The sequence below is a fragment of the Austrofundulus limnaeus genome, unplaced genomic scaffold (assembly GCF_001266775.1).
Source record: "Austrofundulus limnaeus strain Quisiro unplaced genomic scaffold, Austrofundulus_limnaeus-1.0 Scaffold7, whole genome shotgun sequence".
NCBI lineage: Eukaryota > Metazoa > Chordata > Actinopteri > Cyprinodontiformes > Rivulidae > Austrofundulus > Austrofundulus limnaeus.
Genome location: NW_013952409.1, coordinates 2,094,818 through 2,110,723, shown reverse-complemented (window position 1 = coordinate 2,110,723; position 15,906 = coordinate 2,094,818). Strand labels below are relative to the sequence as shown.

At 38.9% G+C, this 15,906-nt stretch overlaps 1 protein-coding gene across 2 annotated transcripts in view; it reads right to left on the bottom strand.

Annotated features, from left to right (window-relative positions):
* Positions 1-3,281: 3,281 nt before the first annotated feature.
* dusp3a (dual specificity phosphatase 3a) overlaps positions 3,282-15,906 on the bottom strand; it is an 18,632-nt gene continuing 6,007 nt past the window's right edge. Inside the window, exons 2-4 of one of the 2 annotated variants that reach the window (XM_014032841.1) lie at positions 14,348-14,580; positions 9,701-9,906; positions 3,282-6,485 (exon numbers count right to left, since the gene is read on the bottom strand). In XM_014032841.1, coding sequence (XP_013888295.1) covers positions 6,354-6,485; positions 9,701-9,906; positions 14,348-14,580 — 571 coding nt within the window. In that variant the 3' untranslated portion in view covers positions 3,282-6,353. The remainder of the gene's footprint in view (positions 6,486-9,700; positions 9,907-14,347; positions 14,581-15,906) is intronic. The other variant, XM_014032849.1, reaches the window with a different exon arrangement.

Sequence of the window (15,906 nt, the reverse complement as noted above, 5' to 3'; positions counted from 1 at the left end):
CCAACTTCATGTACTGAACACAGGATATGAGGTGTCATTTGCTTTTTATTGAAGCCAAACAAGGATGAAGATTAAAGCTTTTGTGGCTCATGTGATAAAAAGCATATTTAATGACTTAATTGGACGAATCATAATATATGGGCATGAAAAATGTGACATTGAATGTTTTAGATTTAAGCCTGAAGGAAACATGATTCATGAGTCAACAAGCAATAAATYTTTCAAAGACGACTGATGAAGTGGAGAAAACTTTAGGTTGTTTGAGGCCAAAAGTACTGGCTAAAACATTGAATATCCTGTTACTCACCAATGAATCATTTTCCCCATAAACAAGCATAAAACATAAACTGGAACTCGCATGAGATCAGGTATGAAAACATTGATTCACCACCCTGTTTATCCTAAAACAATAAAAACGAGAAATTAGAATTTTCTGTGAAACCGTGGCGTAAACGCTGAAAGCTGAATGAATTTGCTGAAAGTTTATTGAAGCGGAAATTGAACCATGGAAGTTACAAGYAGAGCAGAAGCTAAAATGTGCAAAGCAGTGGCTACAAGCTAATTTTAGCGGAAACAGAGCTACAAGTGCTAAATTGCAAATCCATAGTTAAAAGATAAAAAATAAAGGTGTAGCCACAGGTTAAAATGATTAAAATCGTAGCTACAAAATTGAATTAGCAATGCCATAGCTACAAGATTAAATAAGCCTAATTGCAACTCCAAGCTAAAATGAGCAAACGTACCCAGAAGCTAATGGAAGCATAAGAAGGCACAAATAGAAAAACTACTGTATTTTGAAGTATGTTTTCTACAGATCTAAGAGTTCAAGACATTGATCAAATCTCCATGCACACTCAAAAAACAGATGTGTTGGATCAACTTAACCAAATTACGTCAACAATTTCCACTCAACTGAGTTGAGCAACTTTCATATTTTCTTTAAAGGGGCAAAATTATGTGTTTCTCAGGCATATATTTAAATACTATACCATAATAAAGTATCTATGTCACCTTTAGCTGGTATTAAAATGCTGTTTTTATGATCAAATAAGAAATAAACTTTTCTTCTCAACACTTCCTCTTCTAAACACCTTGAAATTGGCCTCTGTGTCTTTAAGAACCACCTTCCACTTCTGTCTCGTAAATTTTGGCGCTTGGGGCAGGGGGGGGGGGGGGCTGCCATGATGCAGCTCCCTTGGCATCTGAGAATATATTTCCTCAAAGGTATTTTTAATCTGAAAAGAGTGAGAACTAACATTGAGCTCAACAGACAGCTTAAGTGTCACTTTCACTTTCACCCGAGAGCCTGTAGGAGTCCATGGGCGGGTATGTGGCGAGGGGGTGGGGGTGCTCCACCTTGAGGAAGTTCGTCTTAAAGACACATCCCAAGGGTGTTCCTGGTACCAAAAGGCGTTTCTGGTCCCCACCTGTCGTTTTGCTCCTCAGCATGGTTTCCTAAAAACGCTGCAGGATTTCTCAAACATGAATGAGTCAAAGCAAGGCTTTGGACATGTCTTTTATGAGAGTATAACATTATAACATGATATAAAACTCAAAAAAGTTGATTTTACATGATATTGCCCCTTTAAAAATGAATGTGAAATTTGCTTACTCAACTGGACATTGTTGACGTAACTTGGTTAAGTAAATCCAACCCATCTGTTTTTTGAGTGTATTTCTGTGGGATTTGTTCTGTACATAAAGTTGAGCATTTTAAGAAGTATAAAAGTTACATAAAAACAGAAGTCATTCACCTCCTTAATCAGCTGGAACTGTTTGATATAAACAGCTTAAAAAAAAGTAGAGATTACATCACAGCTAAAATATTTTTTTAGTTCAGTTCTATTTGAAAAGTGGAAATTAAATGCAATTACAAAGTTAAACTGTCAGTGATGCAACGTCGACCGAACACAGGAACACGTCTGCTTTGACTCCGTCTTCAGCTGTAAACATTTCCACGCAGAGCAAACCTGCGCTGAAACAAACTGCACTTCATCACACAAAGTCCAGCGTCGTTATTGATGAGATTTCAGAAACAAGCATCCTGGATTCCTTCAAGTCTGCAGCAGAGGGGGGGGGAGGGGGGATCTGTAACCTGTAACCTGCAGCCTCCTGACCTTCAGCTCTCCCAGCTGAGCCGTGGCATTTGTCTCAATCTCAGAGCAGAGAGGTCTGCAAACCAAAGCTACTCGCCCCTTTTACAGAATGAGGCTCAGCTTTCTGTGCAAAATGCTCAACATATAGAGATGGTTTGATTCAGCTGGAGCTGGGAGGCCTGTTGTTTCACTGGTGGTGCTGGTGGGAGAGGGGGAGGGGGGGGCGGCCCTCAGGGACCACACAGCTGGTCTGCAGTAATTGCAGTGCAAAGGAGCGTGGAAAGAGAAGGACTGGTGCAGAGAGAGACTCCAACTGGTTCGAGCATTTTCAGCAACCCTGATGGATGTCACGCTGTGTTCCTGGTCCATCCCAGGTGTGGAGGTCACGTCTTGTGAAACATAAAATAGCATTTGCATCAACACTTGGAGACTCAGACTTGGAAGACCTCTTCGTTCTTTCTGTACAGTCTCATTCTTGATGTCATTTCCCCTCTGAGTTTCTCCCTCCTTCAGTCCACTCTGCCCTCTGAGCGATTAAACTGGGTTTTGTCGCCACCTACTGGTCAACTTTAGTAAGGGTCAGAGATTCATCACGTTTCTTTCAAAAATCAGTAATTATTTTTAAATCAGTATGAATTGTGAAGGGTTATTATATCATAAGAAATTAAAACTACCATTTTAATTTTTACAATTTATATAAAAAGCCATTTTTTTTTTAGATAAATCTTATAATTGAGTAAATGCAGCATTGTGAAAATGCAGTGCAGCAGAGAGAGGCGGGAACCTGTAACACTCAACTAAGTGTTGAAATTTGCCTRTGAATCTGAATTATTAAAGCTTAAAGAAGCAGAATAGCTAAAATAAGCAAACACAAGCTAAAAACATTAGTATAGGCTAACCGTGAAGACAAGATAAAGTACTTTGAGGTGCTAAAAGCAGCAAAACGGCTAGCTAAATGCTAAAAATTGCTGAAGGCAGCTAATAAGGTTGCAAAAAGCTAAAAGTGTAAGGGTAGCTAAAATAATTTCTTAAGCAAATGTAAAAGATAATGTGTTTGGAAAAAAGTGTGATTTTAAATTTTCAGCTATCAAAATATACAACAAATTTGGTTTTATTTTGAATTTCCTGGTCTTTTCCTGTTTGTTAGCTTTTTAACTTGAGGCACAAGAAACACTTCACACACAAAAACAAAAGTCGATTTTATTTACAAAAATGTCAACTTGTTCCACTCGACAATTCACTTGAGCAGAACCAGTTGAAATAGTGTTTTTTGAGTGCATGATAAAAATAAAGTGAGTATGAATAAAAAGAAAATCCAATAAAACACTCATTACTCAGACATGGTGATATCTCATCCATTTATTTCTTAAACATAAGAAAGAAGGGACTTCTCCAAGGTAAGAAAACTAAGAATTTTTAAATCAAGTGCACTTCAACAACATCTTGCTTCATCAGGGATCCGTCAACAGTTTGAAGTGAAACACACAAACACAAAAACATCAGTTGTAAGGCTTTGGGTGACAATGCTTTATTGAGATGACGAAYAGGTGTGGAGATCTGCAGCCGATCTAAGGTCACAGCGAAGACCCCCTGCAGCCCCTCCACACAGACGCGTGACGAGACGTCGACTCTGAGAAGGAGTCAGGCAGTTTGCTCATTTGTGCTAAATCGCCTGCTTTAAGCCGTTTATCAGAGCGAAGGCGAGAAGATGACGACAGATGTGGTGTCATCTGGGCCAAACAGTATTTGTGGGTAATTTCCAGCACATGTTCGAAAAGCCCTCCAGAGCACAAGAGGGTAGGGATTACTACATCGTGGACGGTTTCAAGGAGCTAAGCCAGATGAGTTTCCACACTGGATATCAACTGACCGTCATGTCGGCTTTTGGACAACAGATGGCCAAGTTTCACCGCTTGGGACCGAGAATTTGAGCGAAAATCACAGGAAATTACCCTAAAAAGTCAAATTAGGTACTTTTCTGTGATAATAAACACAACTACCTGGCTGTGTTTGACTGAGCTAATGAGTTCCAATTACAGTCTGGCCCAACGCACACTACCAATTTGTAGGTGATTCATCCAAGAGCAACACTGATAATGACGTGGCGACCTTTCACGAAATGGTTGGAGAAGTGCGTCACAAGCAAACTTTATTTCAAAAGTCCTACTGTGCAAATAAACAGAAAGAAGTCAACTTAATAGGATAAAACGTCRAAGATATTTACATCCTTGTATCAGGACAATGAACTCAAAACCACTTGGAGAAAATACAACAACAAAAACGAATTTTACATCTGCAGTTTTAACTTTTTACATTCAAACACTGTCCAGTCTTTACACTGTAATATAGGCCAGTTAAGAGATTAAAATGCAGCAGTTGCCTTGCGTTACATACTCAGCATATATACCAATATAGATTAATGGCATTTCACATTCTCTGTAATACATATTGTCATCCACAGAATAATGCTGGTTTCAGGTAAACAAACTTGTTACTTTGTGTTGATTTTTAAAGGTACTCATTGCAAATTAATTACCAAACTTTTTGAGGGACTAAGTCTTCCTGTTTACCCACAGAAACAGCTAAAGAGGCTGGAAATAAGTAAAGAGTGGTAAGAAGATATCGATATGCTGATGTATCGTGAGGTTTTTCCCAAAACTGTTGATTTTTAATTTGGGGTTAGATCAGATTTTCTGCATGTAACGCTTGGTTTGTTTTTTATACTGAGTTTTTACAAATTACGTATGTTGTGATACAGTATGTATCACTTCCATTAAAGGACTGTTTAGGATGAAGCAGTCTGATCAGTTTGATGTTTCAGTTTGCATTTATGCTCTGATTTGTTGAGATAAGTGCTTTGTTCACACTGACACTGCACTTCAGCATTTGGGAAAATAACTAGAGGAAATTTTTTTTTCGAACTGCACCTTTAATACAGCTCGGGATGATCTTTCATGCGTTCAATATTGCAATGAGTACTTTTAAATTTTAGAGCTAAAACCATAAATAAGATCAATATCATGACCAGAAATAACCAAAATAAAGTGTACAAACCACGGTATGGGTTGGACAACAGGTGGCAGTGTTTATCTGTTGGTCAATGTTGGTTTTGTTGTTTAATGGGAGCTTTTATCCTTTTTAATGGTGGCAGAAAGTGTTTGTTTGATTATTTGAAGCCACAGGTTTTTGTTTAAGAAGGTCTGATAAGGCAGCTGATTTGAAAACTTTCAACCCAATCAGTCCCCAATTTGGAGAACATTTGAATAAACAAAACCAGTTTTTTTTTTCTGCAGAAAAAGGGAATTGTTTCTGGTTTATTATGTGGCTGTGAAATTGATGACATTCTTTCTGTGGGGGTTTCATGATGTGATGTAAAATGAGGATGGCACACGTTAAATTACTCGGGGGAAAAAATCCCAAATATAAACTCCTGTTTCTAATTTATCTTCAGCGTTTGCACAAGAGCAGGAAGTCTGACTCTGACATTCAAAACAGGTCATAGTTAACTGGAACCACCCAGAAAACATTAAAACTGCACCGGTGTTCTCAAGTCTGCGGTCACGTTTAACTTCCTGTGCAGATTTTACAATACCTGGGTCATAAAAGGTCAGAGAGCACTGCAGAGCTACAACATGTCAGGAAGTGTTTGGAAGTCTAAATATGTGATTTTATGAGAAGTATTTGTCTGTATTTATGTAAACTCTTTAYACTTCCTCAGTTAGAAATTATATTTTCCCCTAAATTATACAGTTGTTTGTAATGTTTTCAGAGGTTTTATATCCAAACTATTAATCCAAAACCCAACTTGTAAGGTGTGGAAATGTTAGATAACATTAGAGGGATCATTTTTCTGATTTTTAAATAAATGATTAGTTTTTTTTCTGTAAATGCAGCGCATTTTTCATATAAAAGCTTGACTTTTTTGAATTTTAAATATTTTGTGAAGTACAAATCTTTTATAAAATCAAAAGGTTTAAAGTAGACTGCAGTCTGCTTTTTTGCCAGCAGGTGGCGCCAGCAACAACTGCAGATCTAAACAGCAGCTGTTTGGTTTGTCTTTAAGGAAGCAAAAGACTGAATCTAAATGTCTAAAATCCTTTTATTGGTGCGAAACATTGAAAGTGAGGTTTTATTAGGTAGTTATGGGTAGTGAGTGAAGAAATCAGCTGCCTAATTGTGAGACTTTGAGTGAAATTAATGCAGAAAGTTACAATTTCATCGGACTTAAATGCATCTGATCGATCGTTTCATTCTGCTTCAGAGAAAAGAAATCGATGCTGACAAACGAGACCCGAGATGGGATGAAAATGTTTCAGGATACGGGAGCATCCTCGCGTGTGATGGTATGTCTGCTGATAAAATCATAAGCTCCTCGCTGCCACGTGCATCCTGCTGAATCACATGAAAACAAGCATAAAATACAAGAAAACACAATAAGAATTCTCCCGGAACAAAACAAACCCTAAAAAAARGGTAAAAATCGCAGTTAAACAGCATTTTACATGCACATCACATCTGAGCATCAATGCACATGTAGTCTGTTGTCAAAGCGAAGGAATGGATGATTTCTCCACATACAGGTGGGATATTTAAGGACAAAGCGACGATACCTACAAGTTATAGACACATTGCTTGTACATTCATATATGTCAACACATAAATATGTATATACAGTATACATATACATATATATATTCAAATGTATACAGATATATTAAAGGAGGAATAAATAGTGCCATTAATGAGGTGGAAAACCATTTTTATCATATTCCCACCAGAGCCTACAGCCAGAGGAGGCTTTTACTCCCTCTTTTATAAATCTGGTGTGATCCATTACCTCTCTCACATCAGGTTTAATACTAAACGTACTATTGTATTAAAGTTGTAAGCATCTAGTACTGTCGGGTTAGTCATATTAATGTGATTACATTGTATTTATATATCTGATAGGGTATTGACATATATTGCAATGCTTTAGTGTTTACAAACAAAAAAAAAGAGTTTTGTTTATGTGTGCAGAACTTCCTGTTTGGCACACATTTGGAGGTGGGGCGAGCGACATGTTGTTTGTGTGTGTGTGTGTGTGTGTGTGGATGAAACAGTGGTATCTGATACCTGCTGAACTGGCAGTGGACCACTCTCTGTTGTGATGACTGGAGGTTACTCTATTAGAAGCAAATGGCACCCTGCCCAGCAGAAACCTTTTGACACAGAAGGCCTCGTTTGATCTAATGTCTGATGGGAGTGTGGAGCTTAGTGTGGCACAGCTCAGAGCGCAACGTTCTCCTGAGCTGAAGAGCTGATGTTAACACCACACAGGCTTTATTTAAAAAACACATTTCTTTACATTCTGGCCTTTTATCTATATGATCTCCATGGAATTAAACTATATTAAAGTCTAGGAAGAAATAATGAAATCAGTTTCCTTCATMAAACAGAATTAAAGTGTTTTTCTAGGTGTTTAAAGGGGGGGTGGGGGGAGTATTATTATATGATGCTAAAACATCTCATCAAAAACACACCCAGAGTGTTGCTTTGACTCATTCATGAATGTTTAATAAATCTTTGAATCTCCTRTAGCCATGTGGAGCTGCCTAAACGCTTGCTGGTACAAAGCTCCGCCTAATTGCACCTAGCTCCGCCCAATTATAAACCCGGCTTCTCCCTGGAGCTCAGTCTGCAGCCAAGCTCTCACTACACAGATAACCCCCCACCCATCCACCCCAAAAAAACACACTGGTTTGAAGACGTGCTGAAGTGGGAGCGTCAGAAACAGTAGGAGGGTTTTAAATAAGCTAGAGGCCAATTTCAAGGCGTTTAGATAGACCATGAAACTGAGTTTRTGAGGATAAAAGTGCAAAAAAAATACATTTCAACGTTTCAAGGTGATGTATCGACTCTGGCATCTTGCTGCAGTGAATCGTTCAGGTGCGAACTACTACAGACATAAATTCACTACATGCCATGACCTTCGTGGAGGGGCGTGGCACCCCAAATGCTGCACATACAAAATTCCTATTTTAAGATATTTTGTGACTGAATAACTGAATTTTACATATTTTTATATTTTATATGTTGTGAACGGTTGTAATCATTTACAGTAAGAGTACAATAAAAGAATCAACAAATCTCTATTTGGCTTTAGTGTTTGTTTCTATAACTTACTTCCTTGTTTGCTATGACATCATATCCAGGRCGTGACCACGTTTTCTAYAAACAAGCTGACTTTTTGAAATGTATATTTTTGGCATTTTGAGCATCACAAACCAGTTGTATTTAGGTTTGTTTTATTTAAAAGGTGGAACTGCATCTCCAAAATTGGGCAACTCGCACACATCAACAAAAACTAAAGAATAAAAAAAGTGTGGTAAACTTTCTCTTTAAATACACKAAACTGTTTTTACAGTTCATCTGTTTTTACTTAGATTTTTTTTTTATTAAAATGGTTAATGGCAGTGAAGAAAATGTTACTTTAGTTGGGATAATTCATTGTATTGTGTGCTTTTTGTGTGTGAAATACACAAATTTTTATTACGCCTATCWTGTCAAGTAGCATAATTATAAACATTTTAGATGCTCCTGTTTGGTCTGCAGGATGAAACGGTAACTCTGCAACGAACACCGTGTCTCTCCTTAAAAAGAGAATATTCAGTATCTTCTCACTGTGGAGYCTAACTGAGCTCGCAATCCAACTAAAAGGAACATTTGTCACATCGGTAGCTACCTACAGCTCCAACATGATCAGCCCACGCAGCTCATTATTTTTAATTAGCTCGACCCTTACTGGTTCGTGGTGTCGGCTTGCTTCGTATCAACAATCACTTTCACTGCCAGCACTGTCAAACTAGAGGCCAAAACTGAAAGACGACACGACCGCCGAAGCCTGCTCTGGGATGGATTTGAGCGTTGTGCATTAAACATCTGCAAGAATACAGGATTAGGCATTCTGATTGAGTCGGGTCGTCTTTCGGGTTTTTTTCGTGGAATGTTTTAGGACTTTCTTCCTTCTGTTTCATAGTGTGTGTATGTGTAAGTGGAAACCCATTTCCAGTATTTMAGAGTGTATTTGGAATCGATGGAGCACTCCTGCTTGCGGAGACGGCGCTGACATTCCGGCAGTGGGAAACTATGGAATGATTGTGCTATAATCTTCTGTTTTTGTATAAATTTGTGAGGACACTTTAAAAGTTTTCACCGTATTAACTTGTGGGACTCAAAGGAATGCTTAAAGTACCTTAGCTCGGAAAATTACACAAATTGAGGGCTTGCCATACAAATATGCAGCAAAACCTGCACGTCTGTGAAGCGTAGAGTAACAGAAAGAGGGTGGGATTGTTTTGTTGTTGTGGATTTTGAGTCGACAATCGAAACGACAGTGGAAAGGATTTAAAAAAAAAAGAAAAGAAAAAGAAAATGTGAGTGTGTACAAGCTTGAGGAACAATGCATGTATGTCTCAGAATACCCCTGATATGTTGGATGGGTGCTGGTTTGGTCAGGGTGGGATTGGCCTCTCAGTGAAAGGCCTGACGTGAAGAGACCACCGGGCAGAGGGTCCTTTAATATTCATGTATATGCTGCTTCATTTCGTTTTTATTTTGCYCACTTCCCTGTTCAGCTTGCCCTCGTTTGCCAGCTTCTCGTTTAGTTGGCACAGTTGGCGCAGGAAGCCATCGTTAGGGCCAATTTCTCTCTTTTGCCTCAGGGTGGTTAGCGCCACTCGGACGTCCATTCGGTGGCGCAGCATGAGGTAAGCGGCGACCATGGTGGGGGAGCGACTGTAGCCTTCTCTGCAGTGTACGTACACCTTCCCTACAGGACACAAAACAAGATGAGACCCTTGAATGTTATTAGGCTGATTTCCCCCAATCAATCAGTCAATTAGTAAATCAATCAATCAATAAATACCTAGCTGTCTTTGTTAGGCCACATCAGGAACCAGCGTGAGTTTTATTATTTCATAAAAATGTCAAATATTGGTAGGCTGAAAGGAGTTCCCAGCCAATAATGAGACATCTAATTCACCTGGCCAATCAAGGCACTTTACAAAACAATAGCTGCGTTTCCATTGCAAATGTTCGCAAAACTTTGTCGATATTCTGTTCATGTCGAAAAACACAGTTTCGCAACTTCGGTGTTTCCATTAAGTAAGAAATGTTATTAAAGTCAGGCATGAATACGTTTTTTTCTCGCGATAAGTCATTAAAAACATGGTGGCATTGGATGTAAACACATAGCATGTTGCTACCGCGACACTAGCACTCATCTTCAGAGGAGACGTCGGCGTCTTTTATCGAAGCTTTCCAGCGACAAGTCCCTACTTGGGAGCGGCTACGTATGCTGTGTTTTTGGGAAATTGTAGTCGTGAGTTTAATATTTTATACTACTTCTGTGATATTACTACTACTTCTACTTCCTGTTGTCTTCTTCGTCATCGTCTTTTTCGCCAGCTGAAACAGCCGGTTGTTGATCACGTGACTCCCGTGATGCAAAAAAAGTGTTTCTATTGCAGTTTTGCGAAAAACACCAATGTCAATGCGGCTGAAATACCACCTCATCCTAGCGCAAAAATATTTTGTCAAAAAATGTAATTTTTTTCGAAACTGATGTGTTTCCATTGGGCAAATTTATTTTCAAAATTCTAATTTGCGCATTTTCATGGTCAATGGAAACGCAGCTAGTGTGCACCCTCATTTATCCGACCACACACACATTCATACTAGTGTCCTGATACCAGCATTTTTAAAAGTGCTCATACTCGTTCAAAATGCCACGATACTTGGAACCGATAGCATTTTTCTGTGTGGACGTTCACTGCGACCTCCATTAGACTCCAGTGTGAATTCTTTATGCCTTCGATGCGACACGCAAGCACAGAAGAAGACGTGACGTCACATTCAGCTCGCTGCTAACAGAAGTAAATGCGAATGCTAAGTGTTAGCATGTTGATTCTAAARTTGTTGCGCAATCAGAGCTAATTAAATAATTATCCGGCAGGCTTGTTTAGTTCAGCATTTACAAATTTAATATCGATATGGTCCGAGACAGACGTTACTATCATACATTCTGCGGGTTCTCAGTCATCCAGGACACGGAAAATTAAAAAAAAGACTTGACTTGTGTTCTGTAGAGGAAGACATGAGGAGTTACAATATTTAAACAGCATGACTCAATGTCAGTATCATTATTACTTGGATTGATCCATGTACCCCCACCTCACTGATGTAAATATCAAATGAAATGCGACATGACCGTTCAGACTGAGGTGTTTTTATAATCTATGAGGAATGTTTAAGTTCTAACACAGTAAGTACTCGGTATCGGCGAGTACCCTAATTGAAGTGCTTGTACTCATTCTGGGCTTGAGATAAACTGGTATGGGGTCTCCCTTAATTCATACTACACTTTATTATGTCTCTATAAAGCTAWTGTGAATAAATGATCTAATTAGTGATTTAGATCACATTCATTCACTGATGAGGCAAACACTGAAGGCGATGTGGAGTTCAGTGCCTTGCCCAGAAACACATCGAATACTGGTGAAATCGAACCTTCGACTCTCTTGTTGGATCCACAGCCACTCCCAAGCGTACARCACCTACTATTCCCATGCGGTCCCCACAAACTCCCAAAACAGTTTCAAACTCACTGATACTGTATGGCTCATCTCCAACTTAAACACTAAATCCAACTTTTTGACCTGGTTTTTGGTCAAACTAACCCAACTTATGACCCAACAGCTTAAGCACAGCAATTAGGTTACCAAAAAATAAAAACTGGAATAACAAAAACCTGATCACCCAATTTAAASCCCATCTAAAAGTTTTAAAATTAAAGTAAAACAATTAAAGCCTCCTTTATGTTTTCTTTTCTCTTGTGCAGAAGAACAAAAGCAGCAAGACTGTGGGGGTTGAAAAAAAGAGCAGAATGAGGAAAGGAACTGAAAAAGAAAACAAAAAAAAAAAAAAAACGTGGAACATATGCTGTAACTAAAGCTGCTGAGTGCAGCAGCTTCTCTGCCAGGAGATGCAAATATAAGACCTGACCTCTGCTGCAGACTCAGCAAAGTCAATCATCTTCACTGCTACAGTGAAGCAAGGCTCAGATAGAGAGAAGAGTTGTCTGTGTGTCTACAGGATACACATTATGTTCGCTGTGTGTGTATTTTACTCTGTTGTTACAGAGCAGCTGAAAAGCCCAGGAGGAATTTCTCAGAGCAGGTGATAAACTGGGATCAGGTCAGATCTGCAGATTCCACTTTTTTCTCTAAAGCCCAGCCACTCTCCGAGTCCTCCTCCTATTTATACCATTTTCTCTCCTCTTCTGTATTGATTGGAATCTACTCCTGCCAAAGACGTGACCTCCTCAAAGCCTAATCCTCCCGCCTGTCACGGATCAATGCTGAATCCAGTGTATCATCTTGTTAGACATGCCGGGTCTCTGGCGCAAAACTTCACTCATTTTCTCACCGCTTCAGTTTTAGAGTTCTCTGTTTTTAAGCTCATTACTGTCGTTTGTTCTTTATTGCATTTTTCATGAACCAAGTTAAAGTTCAGTCTGATATTGTTTAAAAATTGGAATTCAAATTAAACTGCTGATTAGTTGATCTTTTAGCCTGTAAGCAAAAGCGCTTCCGCTCTGCCTTCTTGTGTTAGACAGAACACATCGGTGCAGCTCCTCATTAAAAACCCTGGCCGTGACCTTTTCTGAGCTCAAAGCTGAGAGTCACAAAATGCCACCGCTAACGTTGCACAGACTTCCTCGTTTTACTGCAGCAGCAACATCACACACAAAGCAGGGGTTCGGCCATCTTTCATCCTCTCCTCTCCACAGCTCCACTTCGTTGGAGCCATTTCCTCATAATTTACCAACATGCTGGTGCAGGTTTGGCCAAACTTCAGGGTAATTAAGATGCCTTCCTCTGTCAAAACTGGCACTAAATCCAGGAAATAAAATACAGCGAACATCCTTCAGACACCAGGACTATATTTTCTTGGAGCTTTCAAAAAGCTTCATGTTTCTTTCGTTCCGCCTTCCTGAACTCTGTCACAGAAGCTCATCTGCCCGAGAAGCCAGACCAAATTTAAAGCTCAGCTCCCTGATGGTTTCTGTTATTTTAGATTTTGTAAAACAGTCTTTAAACAGTACAGAACTTGTTTGACTTAGTGTTTCTCCTATCATTGTACAAGGAGAAATTTATTTATTTTAAACGTATTAGTTATTTAAAGGGATTTCCGTTTAGTTGTAACGTTAGACTTTATTTGATAAACATAAATTTTAACTGTAAAATAAAAACTGTAAAAATACTGTTGGCTRTTTAGTTTTTATAATTTTTAAACTAAAAGTTTAAAATATATTACATGGACGGGGCCATTTTATTTACACGCAAAGCATTCTGGGTAAATGATGATGTGGATCGGTCATCGGTACGAGGCTGCTAGCGAGCTATATCCACCCTGAAGGTTAATCTTGGACAATATCTGATGATCGACTCTTTTAAATGAAACCAGAGAGCGTTGACAGAGAGGAGAAGGTAGAAATGACTCAGCCTGGAACTGAAAATATGGATGGAGGACAACAGAGCTGCTTCATGGAAGAAGAATCTCAGCTTAGCCTGTTAGCTTTAGCATTAGCCCCAACGCTATCACAATATATACTGTATGTATTAGCTCAGAGCTACACATTCTCCTCTCGTCACTGTGGTCCTCCATCCACATGTCGCGGTAGCGCTGAGCTAATACATAAGGTAACATAGCATCAGCGCTAGCACAAAGGCTAACAGGCTAAGCTGAGGTTCCTCTTCCATGAAGCAGCTCTGTTGTCCTCCATCCATATTTTCAGTTCCAGGCTGAGTCATTTCTACCTTCTCCTCTCTGTCAACRCTCTCTGGTTTCATTTAAAAGAGTCGATCATCAGATATTGTCCAAGATTAACCTTCAGGGTGGATATAGCTCGCTAGCAGCCTCTCACCGAGGACCTATCCACGTCATCATTTACCCAGAATGCTTTGCGTGTAAATAAAATGGCTCCATCCGTGTTAAAATATATTTTTAAAACTTTATAAATCTAAACATCCTACAGTATTTTTACAGTCTTTATTTTACAGTTAAAATAAATGTTTATCAAATAAAGTCTAATGTTACAACTAATCGGGGATCCCTTTATGAGAGCTGGAAAGGTTTTCTTCAATATGGAAAACTTGAAAACTTAATTTAACAGATAACCCAAAAACAGCTAGCCAAAAAAAGCTCACCTTTGCCGTTATTGTGCGCTAGTCCTCTGTCGATAAAATCAGCTCCCTCCTCGAAGAAGGCACTGAGGTTGAACTTCTGCGTGTCGTTGGCAGAGATGCCGTGGTACGCGATGCCCGTGCCGGCGTAGAACTCCGGAGGGGTGTTGACGTGCATGAAGGAGGTGCCTTCCGCCACGTTGAGGACGTGCGTCACTCCAAGTTTCTGCAGCCGCATCGTGTTGTGGGCGACAAACCTGAGAGGTCAAAAACAACAATTAGAGCTAAAAAAACAGATCTACGATTAATCACGTAGCAGGTTGTTGATGACCGTGACGAGGCTTCAACATTTCGAATAAGCTGATTCATTACRGTGACATTGTAGGCTCAATGTTTTGTAGATTTTTTACAGCATTATTTCAAACGGAACTTATTGCAGCTGACAGGGCTGAAACCCTGCAGAGCRTCGGTGCATGCTGGGGATTCTGAAATGAGATGTTTAACGAGTTGATTTCATACTTCCTCGTATAAAAACAAATAAAAATACCATCTGTGTCGTTTAACAATGGAGCAAGAATTAAAAGAGCACAATAAAAAAAAAGAGTCAAATGAAAAACATCCACCAGCAGCTTCGGCTCCATCGACATCCTCTCCACTTCCAGAGCACAATCAATCCATTCCTGCTTTGCTCCGACTCTAATAAACATTGTCTTTCAACACAGCAATACAGCAAACAATTACAACAAAGCAATCCAGGATCTTTCCTGCTCGGGTCTGTTTGGCCCCGATCCTGAATMCTCGTTACCGTCTGGCCTGGCTGAAGGCCCTGCCAATTGATTGGGAATAAAACGTCTCCTTGTGCGTTAATGCTGCAACYTGTACTGAGGTTTTATGGAGCACTTAGCATCGCTAATTGGAYGTAACTTAGGTTTGAACAACAGCAGCACCGTAGTTAACAGAGGAGAAATGTCAGTATTTTAAAATCATTTTTTAAAACACAGAGGTAGATGTACATCCAGTGATTACTTTCTGTGGGTAGAAGTGGGAAAAAAAAACATATTGCTCTAATTTCAGAATAAGAATCGCCTTTATTGTCATTATAATTTGCATTACAATGGAATTGGATTTGCTGCTCCAAGTCGCATTCTTTTTTTAGACAAGATAAAGTAAGCTTTAAGAAAAATAGGCAATACAATAAAATAGACAAGTTAAACCTATTAAATCTAATAAAGACAGAATGTGCACTATCCAAAAAAATAAATAAATAAATCAAAGTATTTCTGTATATAAAAATGAATAGGGAAACTTTACATTATATGCTTCTTAATTGTTTGGAATATTGCACATGAGAGATGTTCCAAAAATATTACACTTGAGATATGTTGCACACATTTGGTATTTGGTTATCGCATTTTCACTCTAATTATCACTAATTTTCACATTATCACTCTAAATTTAAGTTTTTATTTTGTTTTTTTCTTTTCCTAATTATTATTGCTTAAATTTAATTGTAGAAAAAAGGGGCAGATATTATGATTTTTTTCTTCTTTCTGCCTCATTCATTTCAGTTTGATTTGTAAATA